We start from the raw sequence: 27956 nt of genomic DNA, 5'->3' as shown, positions 1-27956 counted from the left end.
GCACACACACACACACACACACACACACACATTCCAGCATGCAGCAGGCTATGAGCACAGAAGGACAAACATCTCATAAGATCCCAAACAGCCAGTGATGTCACCGGAGTACTTCTGGCCATCTGCAAAGTCTGTTGGTGAGAGTGTGCACGTGTGTGTGTCCAGGGATGACTAATCATCACAAATGCCCTGCAGGAATAATCCATCACACTCTCCTTTATCCTCCAAAGACACACACCACACACGCACTATCGACTTCCAACTCCAATTCATCATCCTGAGTCAAGTGTTCAACTTGCCAAGTGTCCCCTCTGCTTCTCTGCGCCACTATTGGTATTATTTTCCTTCAGCGGGCTCACACTTGAGGCTGATTCACATCTGCACACTTTGTGCCACACAAACACATGCTGTACACACAGCATGTACACACAGCACACAAATGCAAATAATAAGATACAACTATAATATATAAAGGAAACAAAGTGGGCAGGGCACATGAGATTTTCCTTAGTTACAAATTGATACATTGATACAAATAGGGAATTATCTGATGACTATTTGCCCGGCTAAATCCATACACCTTGGGTGATCACTCTTCCTTTACAAGCCTCGTCTGAGAGGAAACCACATCAAACCTATATGAACACAAACTTAGTCGGGAAAGACTAAGGCTGTGAATTCAACTGGGTATGTAATTGCTGTGAAGTGACAGTGCCAGCTGCTGAGTCACAATCATGGCTCCCATAGATTCACCTCCTAAATATACTGCAATCCCATATAATTTCCTTTAAGCCTGTCAAGAGGGACATAGACCTACAGTTCTCACTCTGCATTCCTGGAGGAGTTAGGATTTCAGCAGAGACACACAAATATTTACAGTATGTAAGTTAGGTCAGATCGATCTTTGCTTTTTCTGCCTACTGCTTTAACTGATGCATTTGAATCAATGGTCATTACATAAGAGAGGGTATGAAAGTTAAATGCATATATAAAACAGTAGTGGGCTTTCATTTGGGGGAAGAGAATAATTGCTTTTCTAAAAAGCTTGAAATCTAATAGAATATCAGGAGATAAAGCAATTACTGCCTCACTGGCCTGTGACAACCACAAAATTCCATGAAGTCAAATTTGTCCTTTGGCAACTGGAATGTGCGTCCTCTGCTGGGATTTACTGTCCATCACTACATTATGTAACTATCTTTGGGGACGGTTCCTTCCAGCACAGTTTACAAACAAACTTGTATGACAGAGAATGAAATGGGAGCAAGGAACTTCCCGTTCTATACTTTGTCCCTCTCTTGAAGACACACAGAGAACACTTCTCTTTTTCACTCTTGTAGTCTTGATGATTGCCAGAGTATGATGGAGTACTTACCATTTCGAGTGCTTTCTGCCAGAATAAGTCAGGTTGTTAATAGTTTCTTGTATAGCCTGCCAAAGACAAAGCCATGAAAAACTTATATGTTGAGGAGTAAAGGGAGTGGGACCTGTGTTGGTGAGTGCTGATGAAGGAAAATACCATTTCTGAAACCGTAAAAACTCAGTTGTGTCTGCTTATGCAGAGACGACCTTACATTGTAAAGCAACCACCTGTTAGATGTTGATATTATCATCAGGTATACATATTTATTTGGCTTTTGCACATTTGTTTCATACATTTCATTATCATAATGGAAAGACAAAAAATGATCATATCTTTACTTTATAATATGAAACCATCCATATTCATATTACTGATTCCATATGGATGTAAAATGCATGGCCCTGTATGTTTTATGCCTTTTGCAGCCTTGCCAAACCAAAAAGGAATACAACTTTTATCTAATGTCATTAACTAATTCATCTAGGATGCAAGCCAAAACATTTTCCTACGAGAAGATGAAGGGATTTTATGTTGTTAAATGTTCAGGACTTTCAGGAAGTAGTTTCTTTGGATGGATAATAGACAAAATGCAGAATGATTTCTCCACATTACTGCTTCATTAATGAAGTATGATTTTAATTGTATATTACTTAATTAGTAAGTGTATCGTAAAAATGGATATGGTAAAACTTTAAAGTAACTAATAATTGCCTGAATTCACTGATATACATTAGATGCACAAATTCAACTAACTAAAAAGACCCACTAAAGAGCCAATTGGTTTGTTTTAATAGGTTTGTTTCTGACATTGTGTGGTTACTTAGTAATCGTCTAGTTGCTATCTTTTCTCAAATCACTACTCTGTAATTACTCAGAGATGAGGAGTCACACATTCAGTACTTAATGATATTTAACCCAAGAGGAATCGCGTTATCATTGAATACTTGCTACAGGACTGAGTCATCATCTGTGGTACATGTATCATTTGCCTAATGAGGCAGTCATTAGTGATGATGGGTTGCCAGTTTTGTTGCTTCAGGGATGAAACTCCTGGCTCACAACAGATGAGGCTTCTTCTCCTTTTCATGTATGCACACTTTGTCTCCTTGTTTTTTCATATGCTGCATGAGTAGTATATGTACACACTTAAAGAGTGCAACATCTCCGAACATATTTTTAAAAATATGCATGACTCCATGCTTTGGCCTATACCAAGCAAAAAATGTATTTTTACACTTTTATGACTGAATTTGTTTGCCATTTACATGTGGTTCTAAAAGGCAGCAATGGGTGAGTGAAAGTCACACTTTGTCAGCAGAATATACGAAATACACCCCTATCATAAGTACAACACCCTATCTAGGGTTGACTATCTGATTGTACAGCCAGGTTACTGGCCTTTACTTGTAACTCCAATCTATTCATTTTTCATATTCCGCTACTTCCATCTTCCCATTTCACCTGCACTCCCTATTACAACCTTGTCAGTTCCTCAACACAAATATGGTCCATTTTTGTACCATTACAATAATCAGTCACAAGGATGAGAAACCAGAAAAACTGTTCTACTGTTTCGTTATGTTAAAATACAGCATTTGCATGTTTGGATGCATTTCCAAAAACAGGATGTGAGTGAAGAAATGAGAACATGGCAAGCAATGCATAAAATGCATTGAATGACAGTGAAAACTGTTACTGCACACACCTTCAAAAAAATAACGTTAACAATACGTCAACCAACAGTTTGCATTTTGGAAATTATAAGTCTATATGGCACATTCAGATAAAATACTATTGATACATACACATATATGCAGTAATACATATCCCTAGTCATACCCTTCGCCTGGTCATATTTCTGTTATGTAAAAAATGGTTAAGCTGTGTGCATGCATGTTGAAAATAGCTGACAGCTATGCACTGAAAAACTGACAGATGCTTCTGTTTGGAAAAGCAGCAATAATAATTGTCTTGTAAAATCATAATTCTGTAGCCACACATGTGATGGCTTCAATAAGTGAGGGGGGCTGTCAGATTTTGAGGAAACTACATTATTTTCCATTTCTTTTGTCTGACAATAGTGTAATGAAAGGCTGCTAGATTTGGGCTGTGATTAAAAAAACCCACTAAATTCTCTTTAGCTGAGCGACTGATGTGGCACTTTGGAAATGTACTTACTCTGACAGACATCTTGAACTACATTTAAATTCCATCATGTTCTCACTCACACAACCCCCAAGACATTAGAGAGACTTTTAAAATACAAATGAACAAAAAAAAGTCTGTGGGACTTAAGACTGCTGGCATATACAGACCATGAAATTTCATGTGAGCTTTGGCTCTAATTTGTGCTGAATTTCTGTAGTACTGTACAAAAAATATTGTTTTACTGATATTGTACTGATGCAAAATGACTTGTAATCCCTTTTTCCAAAATTGGGCATGATATGACAATGCACTGTGCTGTAAGGGATCCTATCCAGCATCATTATACACCATTTACCTGAATTTACTACAGAATTCATTCTCATAAAAAAAAAAAAAAACACAAACAAATTAAATTAAACCCAAATCACAAAAAAGGCTTTTATTCATAAATGCATTACGTGTTCTATTCGATTTTCCTTGCCTCCCACACATGGAACCAGCCATGTATAAAATGTTCTCTGAGAGACCCAGAAAAGGCAGAAAAATAAACATTAACACTAACTGCAGTACTGTGTTTCTGAAAATAGCATTTCTAATGAGTTAGCTACAGTCACTGCATTTGAATCAGTACAGTTTGCATCAACACACAGTGGTTTACACAGCCATCATGCAAAACCAATCTTACTCATTATTCACTGAAATCCAGGCCGTTTCTCATCAACGGTCACACTAACTAAGATTAGATGATTATAATGACCAACCTACTAATGGTTGCAGTAACCAATCTAACTTGATTTGTGCATGATATAAAGTCAGGTCAATCCATCATTTTTTCTTTTGGCTTTGAGAGAGCCAGACTCCCTCTGCCAGTTCCTTAGTTCTCTCTGACAGCTTCCATTCAGCCCGGTAGCGTAAATCATCCCTGTCTTCGCCTGAATCTACCAGCTCAATCCTCAGGAACATTTCTTTCTCCAAGATCATTGAAGCTAACAGAGAGTCTGTAGCTTGTCTGGCTCTTGGCAACCTGGGGGTGGAACAAGAAATCCCACGACGAGGGGGCGGACCACTTTTAATCCCCCTGCTTCCGACTTGCTCTTCCTTGTGTTTCACCAATGTCACCTCTCTATCATCTGAGGTAGAAGTACTTGAAGGGCTCTCATTGGTTGATTCAGAGCTAAGGGACGACTGTGTGTCCTCTGATCGGTCAAGATCCACTTGGAAGGCTAATTTCCTGTTGCTTTGTCTGCTGACGGACAGACAAGGAGGCCATCGGAGGGAGAGGCATCTTGTCATTGCCAGCCATAATTGTTGAGGCCTGAATAAACCTGACCTTGGTGTTTCATTTGTGCCACAAAAGTTGTCCTGTTTGTCCGACTGAATGCATTCTGCTGTTAAGTCCGTCTCCACCAGTGCTGAGACAGGCACTCCATTAGAGTTCTTTGGTGACAGTTCTTCTTCTCCGATTTCACTCCTCGACTGTAGCTGCTGATCCTCTCCAAAGCTGAGCGAGCTGCTGAACCTCTGACTCCTCTTCATCACACTCTCTGCCTCCGCATCTGAATCTGACAATGAATCTTCATCTGATGAGCATCCATGTGCTGACGACCACTCTTTGGAATCCTTTAACCATGGCCGCTGATTCTCTTCAGATTCAGAGGAGCTGCTTGCCCTCTGGCCTTTACTCATCCTTGGTCAAACAAATCCACTCCTTTTGCTTTATCTGTCAGCTGCCCAGTGCTGCTCCTCTGTCAGCTGCCCAGTGACAGATTGAAGGGAAGGAAGGAATGGAATCAAAGCTACCACAACAACAACAACAACAGCCGCAGCAGCTCTGCTAGCATGGCACTTTCTGACATAATCTCTGCTTCAAGAGGCACAGCTTTGGCTGGGGAGATGGGCAGTGATGACGCTGTGATGTCATGTGCCCACATGCACACACACAAACACACACAGAACCCCCTGCATGGCTATGTGTTCGCGCTCCAGTCGAGTCAGCGGTGACTTGCCTCAGAGGGAAGTGATGTCACATTGCATGATGTCATACCTCTTGCCGCAAACCAGGAGTCTGCAAATGGTCTGTATCTGTATGAGAGCCCAGATGGGGAAAAAAAGATGCCCGACACCCAAAATTGACCTAGATGTGCAAAAGGGAAGTCTTAACAGATACGTTTTGTTTTGGGGTTTTCCCTATTCATCTTACTCTTGCAGTTATTATTGCATTGACACAGAGTTCAAAATTATTTTCATACAAATAATGTTACAAATATAAAGGTGCACCAAGAAAAAATGCACAAATACCTAAATTTGTAAGAACAGTATGTGAGTATCTAGAAACAGAAGCCACGGCAGTCACTTTTTCAGTGTATCACAGACAACTGTTCGTTTTTCAGTTTATCTTCTTATTTTTGCATACATGTCTGTTGCTGTATTTTGGAGGGAGAAATGAAGTACGAGAGAGAAAGTCAGATAAATCCAGAAACAGACTCCCACCAGCTGTGCACCCGCAGGTACTGTGTGTAGAGTATGAGTGTATGTGTCTGTGTGGCTGTACATGTGTGTCTGTTGACTGCTGGGTGAGTACCTCCAGTCCCACGTTGACAGTGGATGTTAGGTCACACACACTATCTTCCTTGCTTTTCCATTTATGGCTATGACGGCTGCTCAGACTGCACGTCCCTCTGTTCATTCAATGTACACCTTCTTACATCACCTCGGGGTAAAAGGGCACTAGCCACTGTCGACTCCAGACTGGCTGACCTTATCACACACATACGTGTCCCAGCTGATAAAATCTGTTGAGGCAATTTTCGTGCGTAGGGGCCTGCATGTCATTGAGACTGAGAGAAAGTCACTTAAATCATCACAGATCTCATAATACTTGGGTTATCATGGTATGGTAATACGTGTCATGGTATGAAAGGATCACGTGTGCTCAAATCTTGATGAAAACATTTGTTACACGTTTTCCTCCATTTTTCACAGTATATTTAAACTGAATATTTATTTATTGACAGAGAAATTTTGGGGGGATTTTTGTTACATTTTTCACTCTGCTATGTCCCAATCTAACAAAGGCATTTTAATTATATCCTGGGCTCTGTGAGAGTGCGCCTGAAGTAAGCCCAGAGTCTTCCCTTTTTCTAAAGAATATTTATTCAGTTTGTGGGATTGAGGCCAGTAAAGTTGCTGGTGCTGACTGGATGCCAAGTTTTATCATTAAATGCAGTTTGGCCAAAACCAGATGACTGATGTTTTAGAGATTTTAATGTTTAATGTTTACACATGCAGTATGTAAAATGTCATGTCATCTCACACCCATTCTATGTAAATGCTTTAATACCATAATCGAGGAGGTGCTGTTGTAGCCTATATGAGTCACCAGTGCTACGTCAGGAATGCAGCAGTGGGAGAGGACACGAAAATATTACGATGCACTCTGCCTCTACTCTAAAACGTCCCCTGGCAGACAAATACAGAGCTTGGCTTCACACCATGCCTCTCTAGTGCAAGGATGAGTGTGTGGCTGCACTTTTTCATTGCGTCTTCTGGCCTGGGCTGTCTCCCACTGTAAAAATGACAACATTTGATTACTGAATAATGTATCATAAAAGAGTAGTTTTTGTGGAAGAGGCCGAATAAATAGTGAATTATGAAATCTGTGTCTATAAGTAACTGAAAGCAGCTTCAAGGCAGGGACCAAACAATAATGCAGTATTCCAGCCCTTGTCCCTCATGTCGATAAGGTAAGTCCATAACTTTAATTGAAAAGCTGAAGCTGTCATTTTTAGCGAAGGTGCCCTCGGTTCAAGGACACAAAGTTGGCTCAAGAGTTACGCAAGCAGGAATACTATGGAAAAAAAGCGGGACTGAGTTAGAATCACAACGGGGGCTGCTAACATGAAAAATTCATAAAAGCTTTGGACAGAAACCGCAGACTGGCAAATGCGAAATGTTTTCCCGCTACCGCTGCTATTTCTGGACTGCGTTCCCATACATAATTCACACAAACCAAGGGGTGGGAACCGTATACAAGCCATTAAACTCACCCTCAAGGTCCGCTGGAGTTCGCTGAAATGTCTAATTCATTAGGAGCAGGTGAGTTGCTGAAAGCCGCTTTACGTGGACGCAACAGGAGAGCCAGACGATGGCGCTGCTCACCCCTCACACTTCCGGACGTGAGGAGGCGAGGTCGAGCCGGAGCCACGGATGTAACGTGACTTCCGATTGGTTATCGTTTTGCATTGATGATATAAAACCGGATGTCATTGGTCAGCTTGTAAGTGGGCGGTGCCGTGCGCGGCATTTCATTGATATAGCCTACAGCTGGTGGCTACAGCGTCGCCACATACGGAGCGAAAGGGCTGAGAAAGTGACGAGGGCTTGATGTAGGGGGGGTTTCAGAGAAGGCACCAGAATTGTTTTATTCTTTTCTTTCTTCTTTTTTTTTTTTTTTAAAGAGTGGCACACCAAAGATTTAGAGAAGACACCGCCAAAATGCTCTGCCACGTTACTCGTCCGGATTCGGTGGTGATGGAAGTGGAAGTTGATACGAAGGCGAACGGTGAAGACTGTCTGAATAAGGTAGAAACACACATCGCGTCTTGTTGTTATTTTGATGCATTTCTGCAACTCGGCTTGTGCAACAGTGTTCTGTCTGTCTCACGAAACTTGCCGTTTCCCCAAACTTTAACCTGTTTGTCTCGTCGATTATTCGTGATTCAAATACTGTAGTAAATAAACCGATTACAAACACTTAAAGTTTCTTTTCGCTGCTTGACATAATATTCGGCGTGAACTACATCTGTAAACAACAGCGACGAAACTGTCGCTCCATCTTCCTCTTTGTCGCACACGGATGGGGGAAACAACATGTTCTGCTTCCCACGATGTGCAGGGAAAAAAAAAAAAAAAAGATACATCTGTAACAATAAACCCTTAAAAATGTCGATTCATAGTCCAAACGTATGACTTGACATGCATGCAGGAAAGTTTTGAGACATTGGTGGGAAACTGCCGACGGTCGCCTCTACCTGCACGGCTGAGTCACAGGCAGATGGCTTTATCAAGGTTACTCGAGTTCATTCCTCTGCCTTTGCAGGAACCCAGCTCTCTCGCTCCTCAAGCTGAAAAACTTCCGTCTGAGCTCAGTTGTTCAGATATTCGCCCCCCCCCCTCAACAATGGACATGAACAGAGTAGTATAAGAACTTCTTCCCTTTCATCTGCAGCCTCAAGTTGTTGTTTTTTTTTTTGGTTTTTTTTTCCTCCGCTAATAAAGTGTTCAGCTATTTCATATGCAAGGCTTATTCCCAACCTGCCGTGGGTATGAATGAGTTTTATCTCAGCCTCCGGGCTCCCTGCAGACGTTCACCAGCAGTTATGTAATAACCTCATGGCCGCTGCCGCGCAAGGGGGCATGGGATAGTGGGTTTGATGGGCCCCTCAACCCCCGGGAGAGCCTCCAAGTTTACTTCTATCCAGTCGTGAGCTTTGGAATATTGATGGGTTTTATCAGTGAGAGAGCAGCGCCAGGCAGCAAAAATCCAACTGAAGCAAAAAAGCACTTTTCTTTCCCTATACTTCATGCAGACAGTCTTGTTTAACTATTGATTCCTGCTGAAGAAATCTGTCGATTCCTACCACCGTCCACTGGGAGGGGAAAACCACTGTAGGCTGTCTTGTTCAAGGACATCTTAGTCTGCCGACAAAAATCCAGATGTTAGGCGGCCCCACTACTCTTTGTGCTATATATGATGCTGCCAGCTGTGGTAGGAACTGTAAAGCATCTTTTGTCTAAATGATTTAGTGTTTCCCCTATTACTCTTTCCCACACACTCGGTTTGAGAAATACTTCTTAAGTAACTTTGTTTTAAAATCCACCTTTGCCTCCCTTTTCTTTCATCTCTCCCCAGGTTTGCCGGAAGTTGGGCATAATTGAAGTGGACTATTTTGGGCTGCAGTTCACGGGCAGCAAAGGAGAGAACCTCTGGCTGAATCTGAGGAATCGAATCTGCCAGCAGATGGATAATGTGACGCCCTGTCGACTGAGGCTGCGGGTCAAGTTCTTTGTGGAGCCCCATCTCATTCTGCAGGAGCAGACTAGGTATGTTTACCAACCCACGTGCTGCCGTGTAGACACTGTGTGCAGATCTGCCGTGTGAAATTCATCAGCTTGTCACTAGCTTGTCGCATTTAAATGAAATCTAATCTGTGTTTTCATGTAAATATACTTTTATTTCCTTATGACTGCATGCGACATGCAATGAGGAACACGTGCTGGAGAAAACAAAGCCATCCTTAGTGAGCTCCCAGAGCATAATCTGATCACTTTGTTTCCAGCACAGTGGAATGCCCTGTAGTAACCTCTTCCCTCAGCTCTTCCGGGGTTACTATAGGTCATTTCGGTTGAACGCCAGGCAGGAAATGTGATCGAGCAGCTCTGGGGCTATGTGTTGCTCTGTGGCTGCCCCCAGGGACCCTCTGTGTGACAGCCTGGACCTCTGTCCCCTGCCCCCGTTCAACTCAAAATAACTTTTGTTGTGCCTGTTGTTTTTTTTTTGTCGCGATTGTTTTGTGGCCATTTTTGTCTGAACAAAAGCACAGCCCTCAGTTTGACATTTGTGCAGATGCTGTTTGGAAACTGTGCGACAGGGCCAGGGTAGGGTGTTTTTCCAAGTAGTTTTTGTTTTCGCATAAACGTGTCATCATTATGAGTCATTGTTGCAGCTGTTTTTGATGGTCAAGTTTATAACGTTTTTTTTAGGATGTGAATTTCATGTGTGCTTTGTGCGATTTTCTAGTCACATGTACCTGAAATATGATTGCCGTATCTTTATTTTTAGCAACAGAATAGTTAATTCTATTAAATAACATCTTGTAGTCACACCCCCCTTCTGCTATCTCTCCAATCTGCTTTTCAACAGAACAGCACAACAAGCCTTGACAAGTATAGATCCTGACTCGATATTCCCCAGCCCCAATTTGTTTGAAGTCATAATTAGAAAGTGCGAACTGTCCAAGAAACTTGTTTCACGCACAGTATCTAGCGCGATACGCAGATCTTACATTCTCTCCAGGCGGTGTCACGAGCGTTTGGTTCTGCAGGATTGGATCCATGGCTCTGGATCGAGGGCACACTAGAGGGGAAATCTGTTTGGTGTCTTTTTAAGCTGTGCCACACCGCTCTTGCCCTCTTGTCTCGCACACACAGCATGCCTCAAGAGCTGTTCATTAAACTGACATGTATCTGCCTTGGCCAGGATTTGTTTGGCATTCCAGTAAGCTCTCAGTTTCTCCCCAGTTCACCCACTGCCCCACCATCGGCTCTTTGTCACTCCCTCATCAAAAGGACAGATACCAACTTTGCTGTCTTCCAATATTTTTTTATTTTTTATTTTTTCACATCTCAGTTAAATATAAAACCTCCCTGCCCGCACTTCCTCCCTGTTCATCTCCCCCACCCACCACTCTGGTCCATATTTGGCAGCCTTTGAAGAAGAAAGTGAAAGGCAACGGGGGGGGGGGGGGTGAGAGAGGGCGAGCGAGGGCGAGCGTGGAGGACACTTGGCTGCCTGCGCTCTGACCTCAACTAGATTAGCAGGGGTTATCAACAGATGGCTGGCGTCGGGTGGGTGGAGGGTGGGAGGGGGTCATGGGGTTGTGAAAAAAGGTGAGATAAAGATGTGAGATGGCAGGCAAGGGTATGCGGGGCTGCCATTAATAAATACTCACACATGGCACACACCTCCATGCTGTCAAGTTGTGTGTTTAATTTCGGTGCAGCCTTGATGCCATCCATCTGCTCCGATGTGATATAATTGAAGTGGTGGGAGAGAAAACACTGGCACCAGTTTTTAGAGATGAGGGCAAGATGCTGACGGTGCACAGTGGCAGCATTTTGGAGACCAACACACAGTTCTGGGTAATTACTATACTGCATTTACAAGGCGCATCAAAATATACATGGCATATCTGTGAATTATTCTCATCTATATTTTATGTTATGTATTATATTCATGACTAAATACGGTATTTAATAGTTGTCTTTCTTTTGTATATCAAAATAGTGGTTTATAGGACCCACGACGGTCCCACTCCACTCATTTTATTGTGCTGTCACCTTTGACCTACTTAGGCTGCCACAGCATCCACACATCCTGCTCTGACTGCAGGCGCAGAAAACCGTTTGCTGTTGCACATCTTTGTTTCTCACGTGCCTGCAGGCTGTTTTTTGTGAATAGGAAGATCTTCACAACTAGTTTGGGAGAATGTGTGTCCACCTCTTGTCTATTGATTTGTATTTTATTTATTCAACATATGGTATGTTTACCATTTAAATCAGTTAACCAGTTTGATGTGATTGAACTAAGCCGCTTGGCACATACTCACTTTAAAACAACCCAGCATGTTTCTGTAGCTCGGTAATTAGCAAGTGTATGTCTGTTGGTGTAAATGTTCTCAGAAGCTTGGGGGCGAAGAACTGACGAGGGACAACAGCTGGAAATTAGCCTATAGGGCTGACTGGCTCATTTCCAGTCTTTTTCTTTTGATTAATGAGCACTGTTCCTATCAAATAAAGTTTAAAAAAAAAAAAAAAGGTATATATGGTACTAAAACCCTCAACTGAGCTGAGGGGTGGGCCTCGTCCTTCTTATAGGCCTTACATAACCTGCATTTGACTGAGCGTGCACAGAGCTGCTTACATAAGCTGCTGTGTGCTCTGCTGCCACGTAAAGCCTAGCAGGTCACTCGCATGTTCTTGCTCACATGCAGCCGTCTATTCGGATACTTTGTGTTCATTCATTTTCCTCTTTTGTAGGGCCTACCTGTGCCGTAAAATATTTAGAAAACGTCCTATTCAGACTGAAACGCACATTTTCATTTAAACCAACAAAGATTGCTGCTGATAACACAATTGTCTAGTCTGATTTTCTTACAATCAGTAATTAGTTACCTATTAAGCGTTTTTTTTTTATTGCACACAACCAAAGTGCAGCTCATCTCTATCTGAGCTGCAAGTTGTAAATTCAGCTTGACTCTGTGGCAGCTGTGTCTTCGGGTGAAAAATCAATTTTTACTGAAATCTCAGAGGATTCTCCCTTTGCCCTTCTCTCACAGTCATGTTTTATGAATCAAGCATTACCCAGCTTGCTTTGCAAATGGGACACTTTTTGTAAATGTGTATAATTGGCTTTCGGGGTGGTTCCGTCCCCTTTCTCCGTTCTGTGCAGCACCATCAGCTGCACAACATAAAGACCGGAGCAAAGTTGTTCAAAACTTCCAGTATTTTTAGTCTTTTCATGCCAGTGAAAAGACTAAAAAACATAGCTGTTTGTGCATTCATCTGTATTTCCATGACGTATCCACTGATGTGTTGTTACTACAGGAAAAACACTTTTCATTGGTTAAGGGATACAGAGCAGAGGGCCCCAACAACAGCCTGTCTTATCTGCATCATTTAACACCACTTGCTGGGGGGTGTTTCTGGTTTAAATATGTGAATGTTTCCCCGTCATTAGCTCTCGTATTTAGTATTCTGATCAGGCAAACGTTGGATGCCCTCAAAGGGCAGAGCTATTAACACAGGCTTTATCAGAGGTCCTGATTGTTAACCTGCTTACCCCCTGAGTTTATCTTTAACTTAAATCCAAACCAAAATCCAAATGACTTTTTAAGCAAGGAAAAAAAAATTGCATCTCAACAGTAGAGGTTTCATCAGAAAATATATTTATATGCAAGTTTACTTGTGTTCTTTTCTCAAGCGTTCCATAACTAATAATGTCACACATTGAAATATATATATGAAGCACAACATTGGAAAAAAGTTTAGACAAATGTTTAATTCCAACCTAAGGGACTCTGCTCTCTTGACGTCATTGCACTCGGCGTACAGTGTTCCTCCTCCTTATATAATGCCAGCCAGTCCAGAGACATGCTAGTCGTGGAATGCGTTTGCCTGCCTTGTGTTAGTCCATTATAAGACTATCGATCTGTCCAGGGTTTTCCCTGCCTTTTCCCCCAGTGCATGGTGAGATAGCTGTAGTGTTTGTAGAATGGATCAACTGAGAAAAGATTTCACTACTACTATTTGCATTGAGCATATAAGCCTTGGCAATGCACAATAAAAGGTTTCACTTGACAGATTGCAGTTTTAACTTGCATTAGTTCACCCACGAAGCATCACCTCTCTGACAAACTCCCGACACTACCTCTTCAACTGAGTGCTCTGCAAAGACAAGTTGAGGTAATTTATTCAGGTCACGCAGGAGTTATCTTTTTCAGCTCCCTGGCAGGCTACAGAGACAATCAAGTCAAACATCACACAAGATGCTTGTTGGTTCTGAAGTGTTCAAAAACATCTCCCAAGCTTTTACAGGCATCCTCCACCATCAGTAATTAGTCACTTTTATTTAGCCTGAGAGTTTCTTTGCCCTCCATTTGTTGTGCACTTGAGATTTGCCTTGTTTGAAGTCATAACGTTAGCACTTGTCCAGGAATGACAGATTTGTAATTTGTTTGGCACCTGAACTTAGGATTGATGCTGGGCTTTAATCACTATTTTACCATCCAGTACAGAGCAACAGCCTCTAATCTTCAGCGTTTAGCATACAAACAACTTCTTTGTTTTATTGCTTTATAGCTTTCAGGTCGGCTCAGCACAGAGCAAAGGCATCTGTGTTATATTTAGTGCTTTTGCATTATTGTTTTGCAACTTTGTGCCAAATTACACAATTATAACTTTACTAAGTGTCCTAGTCTCTGACTTTGCTTTCAGCCCACACCTTGGGAGAAGATCTTCAGCAGAGTTTACTATAGGTCATTGACAGCTAGTAACCTCACAGCACACACAGCTCCTGGCAGTGTGTTTTCTGACTTGCTTACAAACCACATTGTTGAGAGCCTAACCGATGAGGTCTGAAACTCCACTGGTGATTGGCTGGGTGAGCTGCAGTCTCCAGGCAGAGGTGTTAGGTTTCAGCTTGTGGGGACGTTTTGTTCTTCTGCGTAGTGAACCGGCTGACATTCTGCCTTCTGGGGGAACAGACACTGGGTTGGGGGATAAAACATTAAAATGAGACTGGTTTTATAGATGGGCGGAGTACAGTCGACTTGGTTGTCTCTGGTCATATGAAAAGATACCACTGTTCTTTTTGTCCCCCTTGGGCACCAGAGTACATAAAAGAAAATCGGTTCAGATTTCTCAATTATAAAAAATGTACACTGAGCTGCTCAAAATGCACCACGCTAAATTTTGGGGAATATTTTAGTGTTTTAAATGTAATGGTTGAAAGACTGGACAAATCAGGTGGAAAAACTTGAATTGTCTTATCCCCATCCCCTTAGTTGAGCTCTGCAGCCAGTGACCTATTTTCAGATATTCTTTGTCACTCTTCAGGCCTGCTTTAATTGAATTATTCCAGCCAGTAGAGTATTCAAACACCCCCCCCCCCCCCCCAACCAACCATTGTTTTTGAATAGCATTCACTTACTCCTGTGCTGTGTTAGCATTCAGAGGAGTATTATGACTGTAAATGAGTAAACCTCTTAATTCTTTGATTACGGGTTATCTGTGAAGGACAAAGCGATGATGAGGTGTATACAATGTAACAGAGGGAATGTAGGCCAGGAGACTTGAGTCTCAGCACAGACTTCCTGGCATTCAGTCTGAGTGTCTGGTGCCTGAGTGAGAGCCTGTCCACAGAACAAGGCGAAGCTCTGATGACTCCAGTGTTTAGTTTTTTTTAAAGTACACTTCACGGATGACACTGTAATGATGCATGTGCAAATGTGTCTGGATAGTGATGCGTGTTGGTCCCTGACATGGTGAATCAAACAATTAAGTCCTGTGATTCCGCTGAGCCAAGTCACTCTCATGGGAGTCGCAGTGAATTAAACTCTATCATCTGCTCGGATGGCCTTTTAGTTGAGCGGTGGGGGTCATTTGTACATTCTTTTGTCTCTTGCCATGTCACCTTGGTCACAGGCCTGTTTATAAAGGACTAACAGCGTTTTTTTTTTTAAAGGAGCCCTGACATATCCAGTCACATCGCTTTTTAAAAAATGTTTTGCCTGCTCAGGGAACATTTCAAAAAAGGCAATTGCACAAGAAATTTGGAGAAGTCTTTTTTTTTAAATTTCATCAAGTCCGTCTCAACGAATCAGCCTCAAACACCATGTTGGAGACGCTGTTTGTGGATTTATGCACTCTTGTTGAGTGCAGGGTAGACCTTGACAGGTGCTGAGGCAGCACATCACGACCTGAGCAGACTGATCCTTGGAGAGCCGTCTGAGAAGCTATCTTCCTAAATATAGAGGACAAGCAAGTACAGATAGAAATACAAGGAAAAATATGACTAAAACGATTTTTTGGAATGGCCAGGCAGTGTTGGAAATCTGTGCAAAACATTTGCTCGTGCTCGGATCACAGCAAGAGTTATGTGAGTTTTCATTAAAGCACAAAACTGAAACGGTAGCAGTACAGTTTCACAGCAGCCTCAGTGGGAGGATTTACCGCCTCCTGCGTATGAAGCAACCGTACATTGTCAGGGTTAGTCATGTTTTCGTGGTGTTTGACAGCGCGCATATCAGATGCATCTCATTCGCCCTCAGGGCAGTCAAGCAGGAACAGCTATCGATGAACTGTTGTTACCTCTGTGGCAGCCGTGTTAACCTGTTCTCCAGTGTATAATGGGTGTTTTCTTCCACACTACAGTTGGAATTTTTGGCCTGAGCTCAGCAAAGCACACACACCTGTTTACACACACGAGAGATGTCTTGCTTAGTGGCCAAAAGTTGCATACCTAAGACTGCACTGTCACAGAGGGCTGGTTAAGTGTCACAACAACAAACTAACAACAGGCCAGGACTTGAAAGCTTTTAAGATACTAAATGCCTTGCTCAGTTGGCACAGTGACCAGCATTAACCTTTTCCCGATCCCCGCCTGAACTAGAGTAACCTCCGCGGCTTGCCCTATAGTGACTCTTTGTCGGCACCCTGTAGTAAACTCCCTGACCAGTCGGCGCTATTGTTTGCGTCAGGCAGGTAGCTAACTGGCAGCGCTCCGTCACATGATGCCTGCTGGGCCTGACACAATAGAGCACAGTGTTTGTGTGAGTGTGTGTGTGCGCGCGTCGGAGGGAATGGGATGTTTAACACCATATCAAAGCACTGTTTGTTATGCCTGAGGCTAGTCAGCCATGGGGCTTCGTTGTTATGGTCTGGCTTGATCACGGTTGGTGTAAACTGACTTTGTTTCAGCACCTCATGGCTGCTTTTGCTGCTGTTGACACTCCTCAGAAGCACTGACTGCGCGTTGGATTAGGTGTGTCTGTGTTGTTGCATACTGAAGCAGTTACAATACAACACGTGTGTATTCTGTGGCCAAGTGTGATGACCCCCCCCCCCCCCCCCCCCGCTCCCTGGAGTCTGGTCCCATAAGATGACAGAGGAAACGCCACCTTCAGCTCGCTCATATGTTCCCTTTAGTTCCCGCAAGACATCTCAGCGAAAATTCGTTTTCCACATAAACAAAACACAATGGATTTACATAAACTTTTAATAAAAGAGATGTTGTGTGCTACCACCCCCCACCCCCATCCCCCACCCCCTCCACTCAAAATGTCCCTCTGAACCATCTCAGATATCCTGAGGCCACAGTGTGACCTGATTTGCACAAATGAAAAATGTCTCTCTTTGCATCGTGCTTCAAAGAGAAGGGGCAGCTCATGGGGAATTTCTTAGCAGAAATAACGAGCAGTCTGAGGCACATCAGGGTGTGGGTGTGGCGAGCCAAAGTATTCACAGCAATTTTCTCAATGCATTAAATGGTTCCAATGCTACAGGAAGGTGAAGTCACAGTTTCAGTTTTGCTACTGAACAGGGAGATCTGTAGATAGAGCACAGTGTGTCTGATTAGGGAGGTTACTTCAGGTCACTGCATGCATGGACCCTGTTGCACTGAGGTTTTGAGGTTCGAGGTTTAGAAAGTTTTGTTGAACGTGGAAGAATGTGGAGAGAAATGACCGATGGAAAAGTCAAAACGTTAAAATGAAAGAAGCCATGTTACCAGGCACAGAAACAGAAAGAAAGCTGAGCAGCTGGTTTGTGTTCACGGAATCAGGCTGGTGCCTCTACAGTCTTCTTCGGTGTTGCTGTAGGTCATCTCACGGAGACATCTGTTTAGGTTACTTTAGTTCAGCGTTCTTCATGATGCAAGGACTTAGTCAGTCAGGGTGTTGCTCCTTTTGACGTCATGTCTCCTGCTGCGAGAAGGAAAGAATTCCTCACATCTCCTGGTCAAAACAATGGAAAGGCCCTGATCTGCCAGGGCTTATTTTTTTGGAGAATTTAGCTGTTTTCCTTGGCCACACCAGAACTCAGTGTTCTCATTTAATCGTTCAGCCCAAACAATAACAATAGTTGTTTTTGACCACTATTAATCTTTGAACTATTTTTCCAACTGTCATTTCATAAGCCCACCTCATTTTGAACAGGGAGAGTGGGCTCATAGAAACCAACCCCCTCCCCTCTCCCGAGTCTGGCAAAACAAGATTATTGGTAACTTGGCATGTCTTTAAATGGGCACATTGCAGGAGGTTATCAAACCACATTTTTGATAAGAAGCTACAGAGAAAGAGACACGGAGACAGGATGCTGGCTGTTACAACTCATTTTAAGTCCCATTACTGCATTCAACATTCAGATTTCACAATTCACAGTAGTGGTCCCACATTGGCCCTGCAGTTACAGTACAAGCACAATTGGCCATTGCGTCAACAAGTTAAATGTTTCATTAAATTTCCTCGACTGGAGCAAACTGCCATTCAGACCTTTAACGTCTTTCCCTCTCTCAGCTTCCACTTTCTGAACCTATAGTCAATTCACACTTAAAGGAAGTTTTAATGGTGTTTTTGAGGAAGAGATTGAAAAGGAGAAAGTGGAGGCATTGTGACAACTGAACAAATGTCACAGTTGCCTTTTCCTACGGCCACACACGCGCACACGCACACACACACCTGCTGTCCTTAGTGAAATTCTAGCCTTATCAGGACCACCTGCTGTAGCCTGTGTTCGCCACAGACGTCGTGACTCCTCAACCATCAGACATGGAGCTCAGCTGTGCAATAAACATGGACGCTGCTCGGAGCAGTTTTGTGACAGGGCACACACGGGTAGAAAACGGTACTTATTTATGTAAAGACATAAATTGTCGTGGTGTAATTCAGCTGAAATGTGTTCATCAATGCCTTTACCTTAATAGACCACAATCATAAGATTTCCATTTTGACCCATGTTCTGTGTTTACTTTCTGTCCACCAGACACCTCTTCTTCATGCACGTGAAGGAGGACCTCCATAACGGTCACCTACGTATGGGCTCAGAACAAGCAGAGGAGCTGAGCGCACTCCTGGCACAGGCCGAGTTTGGTGACTACAACCAAAACACAGCTCAGTACTGGTACTCGGATCTGTGTGGAGAGGAGCCCAGCACAGCCACGGTCAACAGGTACAACTCTCTAAGGAACCCAGCACAGGCTTCTAGAGGAGCAGGATAGTTACATTAATTAACAACTAAGAAATAGTTCAATAATGGATACATTACATAGCTTATACTCTCACAGGAAAGCTATTCATAGTTTGTCCAGTATCTTTTTGGCACTAATGATGCTGGGGTTCAGGGGTAATTTACACAAATAAAGCAGCCCTTATGTGTGCAGGTTAGCGTCAGTCACTCAACCTGCTGACCCTTTCTCTGTCAGCTACCCCCCTCACTATCTCTTAGGGAGCAAGGAGTTCACTTGATAAAGATATGACCAAAAGTAAACAATCATGGCCATGAGACAACAATGGTAGAACACGACAGCTGGTGTTCAAGGAAATGAAAGTAAAGGATTTTTTTTTTTTTAAAGAAATCAAAATGCTGTCTCCCACAAAAAAAAAAAACAATGCTACACTGATCTGAACTGACAGTGCTGTCTTTTATATTTTGCAGTGTTTTCCCATGTTGTCATTTCTGCCTTTTAAGCCAGGGTAACTGAGGTGAAAGACTTTTCATAAGAGTACATCAGACTGTGTGTGTGTGTGTGTGTGAGCTAACACACATTAGCCGAACACAGCAGCTGACAGGAGATCAGATAGCATGTGTTTGCAGAGTTCCACTGACAGAGCCTCCCACTGTACATCTTGAATGTTTTCTCTGTAAACAAAGAGAGGCTGACAAAGCGTCACTACTGCAAGGATCTAGACTTTTCCTTTTGCAGTCAGTCTCTCTTGTTGTTATGTAAGGGGGCGCGCGGGGGCTTTAACATGTCTGTGCCCAGGGGCCCTTTGTCTCATAATTCATCCGTACCCATCCTGCCTGCAACTGTTGGGACTTTATCCAGAAACTTCTGCAGGGTTTCCAGTTTGTAGTCGAAGCCTTTGGAGTGCCTTCTGGAACCATTTGTTGCGCACATGGTACAGTTCCTCAAACGTTCGGCCTCTTGAATTATACAATATCAAGCCCCATCTGCCAAACCTGCTACATTAAACGCTCCATCCATGTGCCATGTTGAACCAGCAGGCGCCACTGTTCACTGCTACACCTACACTTAACCCCAGCCTGTTATGTATGCAGGATGCACTCCCTAGCAGCTATTTTCTATAAATTTCAGAATTATGTTCCAACTGTGAATAAATATGGTATACATATGCCACTGTGCATTTCTCACAGTCTCTGAGAATTAGGAGGCTTCCCTGGCTAAGAGAAGCATTCAGCTGTGCTGCCTAAGCATTGATTTCTTACGTGTAGTTGTCAGAAATGTAGCAGCTTAACATCAGAGGTTTCTGCTTAAAGGCATTTTCAGCCTTGATTGATAAAATACACTCTATCCTCTTTGTAGAATGCACCTGTCACGTTGGGTGTTCCTTGATAGAAGATCACCTGTATCATAAAGCTTGTGTCAGAAAATGTCCAAAAGAACGAAACTAACTTGGATGATTGTCCTTCTTTCCTTCTGTTCCTCCTGCAGTATTATATCCAGACATAAAGCGCTAGAAGGTTTGAGCCAGGGCTCAGTGGAGTATCAGGCCCTGCAGCTGGTCTCCTCTCTGGAGCACTACGGCGTGGAGTGGCACTGGGCTCGCGATGCAAATGGGCAACGGTTGGCCATAGGAGTCGGGCCAGAAGGCATTGCCATTTGCAAGGAGGATTTCAGCTTAGTCAACAGGTATGTTACACCTAGATATAAGTCTATACATATCATAAAGTGATGGAACATTTTATGGTGCTTTGGGTATCAAAAAGACAACTTGCATACATGTTTTCATCTTGAACAATATCCAGCATGTGACCATTTCTTCTCTCTTTTTGTCTTATTTTAGAATAAGCTATCCCATCATTCAGATTGCCACCCAGTCAGGGAAAAGCGTGTACCTCACAGTTACCAAGGACACAAACGACAGCGTGGTGCTTCTGTTTAAGCTGATAAGTAACCGAGCAGCCAGCGGTCTGTACCGGGCCATCACCGAGACCCACGCCTTCTACAGGTGAGCGCTGAAGACCTACAGTGTTTAATACCAGAGCAGTGGCTCACGTACACTCTGAGGATATATACGGTATCAGAGCAGACACTTTCTAATAGAAGTGGATTCAGGCCCTCTAATAACTTTGCACAAAGTCAATGCTGCCTTAAATTATTAGAGACAGAACAGTCGACCACAGACTGTAGCTCACCTCATGTGCTTAGCAAAGATAACAATTAAAATTAATTTGAAGCTCTGCTGCTCAGTCGAGTTCTGTGTTTCTATGCGAGTGTCTGTCAGCAGTCCTGGTGACAGCTTAGTCATTGCACCAATAAGAAGTGCTTTAGAACACACCTCCAAGCCACATCTTGTTATGATAATGTAAAGCAGTTTATTGTCCTTCACTAAAGACAAGTAGATTATGAGAGGTGGAGAAAACCACTGACCTAAAACGTGCTCTGTAAAAACTTATCCTGCTCTACTTAGCATGCCGTCTGAGTGTGCATTCTGCCACATTTGTACACTAAGTGTGCTCCTGTTCCCTTTTTACCCGTTTTTATGGTATAAATACATGCAAAGTGGGACACACAGCCACATAAACCATGTCCTTGACCCGAATGAGTGTTGATGGAAATATGGATTGCACAGGACAATCTTTAGTGGACAGAAATGGCATTTTTACTTTCCATAGGGGGGGTGTGTGTGTGTGTGTGTGTATGTGTGTGTGTAAAATTTGCAATGAACAGGGACAATTCAAATGGCTGAGCTATGAAATTGTTCTCAGTCAAAAGGTACAAAAGACAGCCCTGTCCTTTTTGTTTCAGGGATGGTTGTAGCTCAGTGTATGCAGTTTTTGGGTTTTTTTTTTGGTTGTTGTTGGTTTCTTTTTTTGCAGGCACGTCTTCATCCTGCTGCTCAGAAACAAGTGTTAAGTGTTTATCTCACTGTGGTAAATGTGGCAGCTGAACAGGATGAACATCAGGTGGCAAAATAAACAGTGCAAAGGGAATATTAAATAAACACAGACAAACTCCTCAACAATGAGTGCAAGAAAAGGCTGTGAGGCAATGTGAGTCAGACTGTAGAGAAATCCATTAGTTAAGGGTGATTTGTCTGCTGACAGGAGTAATAATGTCCTTTTTTTTGCTCATGGATTCTCATTTTCATTTTCAGGTGTGACACAGTTACAAATGCAGTGATGATGCAGTACAGTCGAGACTTTAAAGGCCACCTTGCTTCTCTCTTCCTCAACGAAAACATCAACCTGGGCAAGAAATACGTTTTTGACATCCGGCGCACTTCCAAGGAGGTGTATGACCACGCCCGCCGCGCACTCTACAACTCCGGTGTCGGGGACCTGGTGTCTCGCTCCGGCAGCAGGGAAGGCTCCTCTCCTTCACGCTCGCCAAGCAGGGACAACCAGCAGGACGAGGGGCTGGACTGCGGCAGCTGCCAGCAGAGCAGAGCTCTGCAGGAGAGGCTGCAGAAGCTCAGAGAGGCTCTGTTGTGCATGCTGTGCTGCGAGGAGGAGATAGACGCTGCGTTCTGCCCCTGCGGCCATATGGTGTGCTGCCAGACCTGCGCAAATCAGCTTCAGGTGAGACTCTTCTTCTAAAGACTTTTCTGTGGAAGACCGATGAGTTTATTAGCCACAAGAGGAGGTGAAGGGGGGGGGGTCAACACTACCTCAAAAGTGGTACTTCAGGAAACTGAATTAGAAAACTAGGCAAATGCTTGAAAACCAGAGAAGTTTTGCTTAGTCCCAGACTTTAAGCACCCCAGCATGCTCTGAGTTTGCAGCTATAACGAAAGCTCTTTAATTATACTTTAGTTCCAGCTTCTCATCCCTTTATGGTCTTTTAAGCAACATCCAAAGCTTTGCTTACACTCTGCTGACCTGATTGTCCCCTCTCTTAATCAGCTAAATGTTGCCCATCTTTGTGAAAGCAGATGGTGTGTGTGAGTGTGTGTGAGTGTATGCGAGTGTGTGTGTGTGTGTGTGTGTGTGTGTGAGTTTGTCTTTATGAAGGGATTATAGCAGCCAGGCAAATCTCCCTTCCATTAACTCAGCTAGGAAACGTGACCCAGCTAATAGATGTGTGTGGATGACTCAGTAGAAACTTAAGACAAGAGAAGGAAAGAAAGTTCCACTGATTTCAGCAAAGCTATGGAAACAGTTTTCACATTGTAGCAGTTGTTTATAATTAAGCTTGCCTTGGCCTCTGCTGTTAGATATGACCGTAATAATACACTAGTCGGACCACTTGAAATTTGGCTCAAAGCTTTACTTTTCCAGCTCTGTATCACATCCAACCAGAGCAGGCGTGTAAACCCCCTACTTCAGCCTTTGTTTATGCTCTGATAGTGAGCTTTCCTTTCTTTCTCCTCAGTTGTGTCCTGTGTGTCGGTCAGAGGTGGAGCATGTGCAGCACGTCTACCTGCCCACCTGCACCAGCCTGCTGAACCTGACGATGACCGACAACCACAAACACCACAGCAGCATCCCGACACCCATCCACAGAGACACGGCCTCTCCTCACACCTGCCCGGCCACCGAGTACGAACAGAAGATCTACCACACATAAAGACAATTCCCACTAAAGCCACCAAACTCCATTATGAACACTTTAAAGCTGTACCAGCCAGATGACGGTTTCATAAAGAAGGAACATTTCTCGTCCCTTTGTGTTTCCTGCCTGGATCTACCAAACGTATAGAGACTGAGCGTAATCAAAGATCAACACACTCGAACCACTCCCTCAACTTGTGTGTGTGTGTGTGTGTGTTTTATTCTTATTTCTCTTTGTCACTTCGGACTGTCTGTTTGTCCGGTTGGTTCTCAACATTGTTTCTTTTTTTTTTTTTCTTTTTTTTTTGTGCATCATTCTGTCCAAATCTTTATTGTTTTAAACGTCATCATCCCATCATTATCCCATGATTTTAGATTAGGCTCTTATTGTCCTTGTTGATTAAATTATTGCATCAGTTGACCTGATGCAGAATAGAAATATTCTTTTTATTTGTGAATTATGCTTTTGAATTTGTTGTGTTGCTTGTTTTTCTTTGGTCCATATCAGGCTCCCAGCCCCCCCAACCCCAACCATATGATGAACCTCTGTGTTAATAGCTAAACACTGTACATAATGGTTGAGTTTTTTCATTTACAAAGCATCCTGACATTTTAAAACTTATGTTTGATTTGAGAACTGAATTTTATTGTGTAACAGTGAAATGCATTTTTATACATTTTATTTCTTGTTTGTTTTTCCATGTTCCATGTTTTCCATGCCAATGGGGATGTATTTAGAGGCTAAGCAGCACTGCTCTGGGTGTAGCACTGCATTGTTAGACACAACAGCTCTCTCCTTCTAATCTCGGGGTCGAGTGGGGGGGGGTTTGAAGGTTTTCTTTAGCCCACCAGAACTGTATGTCGCTGACACTCCCTCATCCTCTCACACCTCGAAAACGGGTCTTGACGATTAACTGCCACTTTGTCCCAAAACAAGAAGCCTGGTTTGATAGGCTGCTGCACCTTTACATATGTGTCTCCATGCCAACAGAAAGGTAGAAATTAAGAGCACTAAAAGCCTTTTTCTTAGTAGACACAGAACTGCAGTTATTTATGGAAAAAAAAATAGGAATTTGTCCAGAAGCAGCTGCTTCCTCTGAAAACCTCAGCTATAAATTTCTTCTCTGGGTGTACTAGTGACTTCCTTTTGATATTTTAAAGGGTACTAGGTGGTCTGCCTGTGCAATACTTGCTTGCTTTTTGAAAAGCTTCTCACTTTCAAGTTTTATTTAATTTCAAAGAATATAAAAAAAGAAAAATACATCGTCACTTTATCAAGGAAGTTTTCCATGTGTCTGTAGGGGGTTTGGCCTTAATGTAGCAGCACTGTTTATTATAAACTTTCCACAGACTTTTTTTTTTTTTCTGGCAAGAAGAGGAAAACTTTATTTCTTTTAATGCTGACTCGATTAAGCTCAGTCACTGCAGGGGAAGGACTTTTTTTTATTTTTCATGTTGTACAAGTAGCAATTTGTTTCTGTTTTCTGAAGCAAAAGCCACTATGCTCTGTAAAATAACTCTTACAATTAAATCATTTTTATATATTCTGCTTTTAACAGAAAGAAAGTATTAATAAAGTTGTTTTTTAAAAACAAACACCCTGCAGTTGTGGACCGTTTTTGTGTATCTCCTTGTGCAAGCTCCTTATTCAGAACCAGTAAAACCAAAAAATTAATTTCAAGAATTAAAATGGACTGTACTGCGTGCTGGACTGAATATGGGTTGTTTAGATGCACTAATGTTTTTAATGGGTACTAGACAGTAGGATTCACTGGGCCATCGGCTCAACCAAGACATTGGGACCCAAACAACTCAAAAATCTGCTGTCTTGAAATATTTTGTCATTAGACATACTGGCTATTTTTCATTTTTCTATCTTCAGGACAAATAAGTCATTTTAGGAAAGGAAAAATTAAACTGGACTAGTTCAGAATCAAATCCTCTGCTGCCACAAACTATGATGAGAGGGCTTCAAATGGTAACCACAGCAAAAAGGTTGGAGACAATCGCACTAGGCTGATTAGCCCTCAGCCATTTTCCTCATAACACTGTTGCATTCATGAGATCAGGCCTTTGTACCATGGGGCAGATTTACAAATAGATAATGACTGGAAAGTTTTACACAGTGAAGCCACGAGGAAGTCTCTTAAATTAGACCAATGTTAACATCAGTCATGAGACTTGCTCTTGGTTTTACTCAGAAAAGCAACTAAGAAAAACCAGCAATCCTGCTGTGTTAAAGTAACCAGGGCCCAGAGGTTCTGACAAGACATGCGAAGAGGAGTAAGGGCAAAAACAGTTCTGTTAAGACCTGTACTGCTGTGTGAGGCAGATACCTGCCATGACTTTAGTCCTCAGTGTCTACAGCACCCCAGGTGGATATAACACTAAAAGGTCAGTGCATCATTTGTCACTGTCAGGCTGGGGAAAGCGAGCTGAAAGCTGCGCAGTCTGTGGTCCAAAGATGCTCTCTGGTGTTGATGAGAAATGACAAGCTCCACTGGACTGTGATTCGAAAGTCTGAGTTAAGAACAGCAGCTATTTATTAATCTAACTTCATCCCCTCTCTGAACCCTTCTGTCTTTCCATGACCTTCTGCATGAGGATGTTTTTCCTTCTTTTTCACCCATCTTTCTTCTCTTATCTGTTTTCTCATTCTCGAGCATCACTGCCATTAAATGAACTCCAAGGACACTGATGACAGCAGGCAGGGGAGGGGGTGTTGGTAGTGATTCAGCCATGCAGAGCTCAAGTGTTATTTTAGGTTAGAAAACAACACCACAATAAGTAGCCTAGCATCAGATAAAATAATATCTAGCTGTAAAGTTAAACTTTATCCTCAAAATACAAGGAAGTGAAACAAAAAACACCTGTTACTGGGACTTTTACGGGACTGGCTTCACAACAGCGGCACATGTTGTTCTGTTGAGGTTGACAACAACTGTCTCTTGTTGTTACCGTCTAACATTTCTGACACAGACTCCAATGTATGCACATGTAGCCACAAACAGGGTCGAGTTGTGGCTTTCTGCACAGCTGACGCATCAACACATAGTTGTGATTACACATTTCTGAAGAAAGCAGTGGAAAAGCATGAAAAGGCTGTGGACACAGAAGCTCTTTGAAATGTGAAAATCTGGGAGCACATTCTTTTGTCACGCTAATCCAAAATGTATCTAATACCACATACAACTGCATTAATCTCTTGTTGAGAAATATCCAACAAAATATGGATTTTGCAGTGGGTGGTGGCATGCAGAGCCGATGTCAGAGGAAAAATAGAAAAAGAAACTAAAAGGGCTTAGTGGTTTCATTGAAAACAGAGGTTTTTGGATTTGCCTAATCTGTTGCATATTTATGTTCTACTTAAATCAGGTTTCAATAAAAGGCCTCTGGCATGTAGGGCATCTTCAGCCCTCTTAATGATTTGTTGAGACAACTGGAGGATATGTTCACCATTTTCATAGTAAATCTCTATTTAAAGCCCATAATAGATTCAAACATATCTCTGAATGTTCTGCCAAGAAATGCTCACAAAACATTCTTTGCATTGTATCAGCTTATTTTGGAAATATCCCTTTTCTAGTGTGGATGTGGCCAAAAGCAATAGTCAATAAATTCAAACACCAGTGTGGTTTGTGACCCATTTTTATCAGTGAAATGTATGCAGCCACACTAAACTGTAAGCTAACGTATACCTTGTTACAGGTGGAGGAAAAGCTACAGTAGCTCAACTAAACTACTGAGGTGAGGTTGTGTTAAGAGTAAGTATGAATGATAGGAAACAGGATGATTTTAACAATAGCATCATCGGCTATTTCCTTCAGAGAAATCCCCTGTTGTCAATGTTTGAATTTGTGAAAATCCCATTCTGTACTTAATGTCATAACGAAACCTTATCTAACAATTTTCACTGTTGACCCTCGGTGTGTTTATTGGCCTGTGCACTTCATTTCCTTTGCATCCACTCTCATACCCTGGCAGAGATTTTTTCCTCTGGCCTGCACTGCTGCTATCAGTGTTGAATGACTTCACGGCTACATGCTGAGAGCACGTTTCCCTGCGCCTCTCATGGAAACATCTGCTTCTGATGTTTACTCCACTTGCCAAAACCCAATGACAAAGAGTTCAGCTTGACACCGAATGAACCTCAGAATTTCACTTTTCATTTTTACCAGTTCAAACAGTCACCATATGTGGTGACACAAGCCATCTCAAGCTTGTGCCTTGGTCAACACTGACTGCATGACTGTTCGGGCTAAGAGCTTGTTTATGATTTTAGAAACAGACTTAAGAAATGGGTTTATCATGTAGAGTCCAATTATATAACATTTAATTTAATAGACAAGATAATGTTATAGTTATGAGGCAGTGA

The 27956-nt window shown here is 42.6% G+C and overlaps 1 protein-coding gene and 1 long non-coding RNA gene across 2 annotated transcripts; one reads left to right on the top strand and one right to left on the bottom strand.

Moving 5' to 3' along the window:
- Nucleotides 1–6829: 6829 nt before the first annotated feature.
- Nucleotides 6830–7876, bottom strand: LOC139633992 (uncharacterized). Its single transcript, XR_011693877.1, has 2 exons — nucleotides 7558–7876; nucleotides 6830–7076 (listed from the first exon to the last, which is right to left on the bottom strand). It is a non-coding gene; the product is annotated as an uncharacterized lncRNA (long non-coding RNA).
- Nucleotides 7852–25177, top strand: mylipa (myosin regulatory light chain interacting protein a). The gene is made up of 7 exons (XM_071500193.1): nucleotides 7852–8092; nucleotides 9423–9613; nucleotides 18830–19015; nucleotides 20520–20717; nucleotides 20872–21036; nucleotides 22186–22609; nucleotides 23403–25177. The coding sequence occupies exons 1-7, from the start codon at nucleotides 8006–8008 to the stop codon at nucleotides 23595–23597; spliced, it is 1446 nt and encodes a 481-aa protein (XP_071356294.1). The 5' UTR covers nucleotides 7852–8005; the 3' UTR covers nucleotides 23598–25177.
- Nucleotides 25178–27956: the final 2779 nt, after the last annotated feature.

The sequence above is a fragment of the Trachinotus anak genome, unplaced genomic scaffold, assembly GCF_046630095.1.
Source record: "Trachinotus anak isolate AG129_WGS33_773 ecotype Australia unplaced genomic scaffold, CSIRO_AGI_Tana_v1 ptg000016l, whole genome shotgun sequence".
Classification (NCBI taxonomy): domain Eukaryota; kingdom Metazoa; phylum Chordata; class Actinopteri; order Carangiformes; family Carangidae; genus Trachinotus; species Trachinotus anak.
The sequence above is the reverse complement of the archived record's forward strand: the minus strand, read 5'-3'. Positions and strand labels throughout refer to the sequence as shown.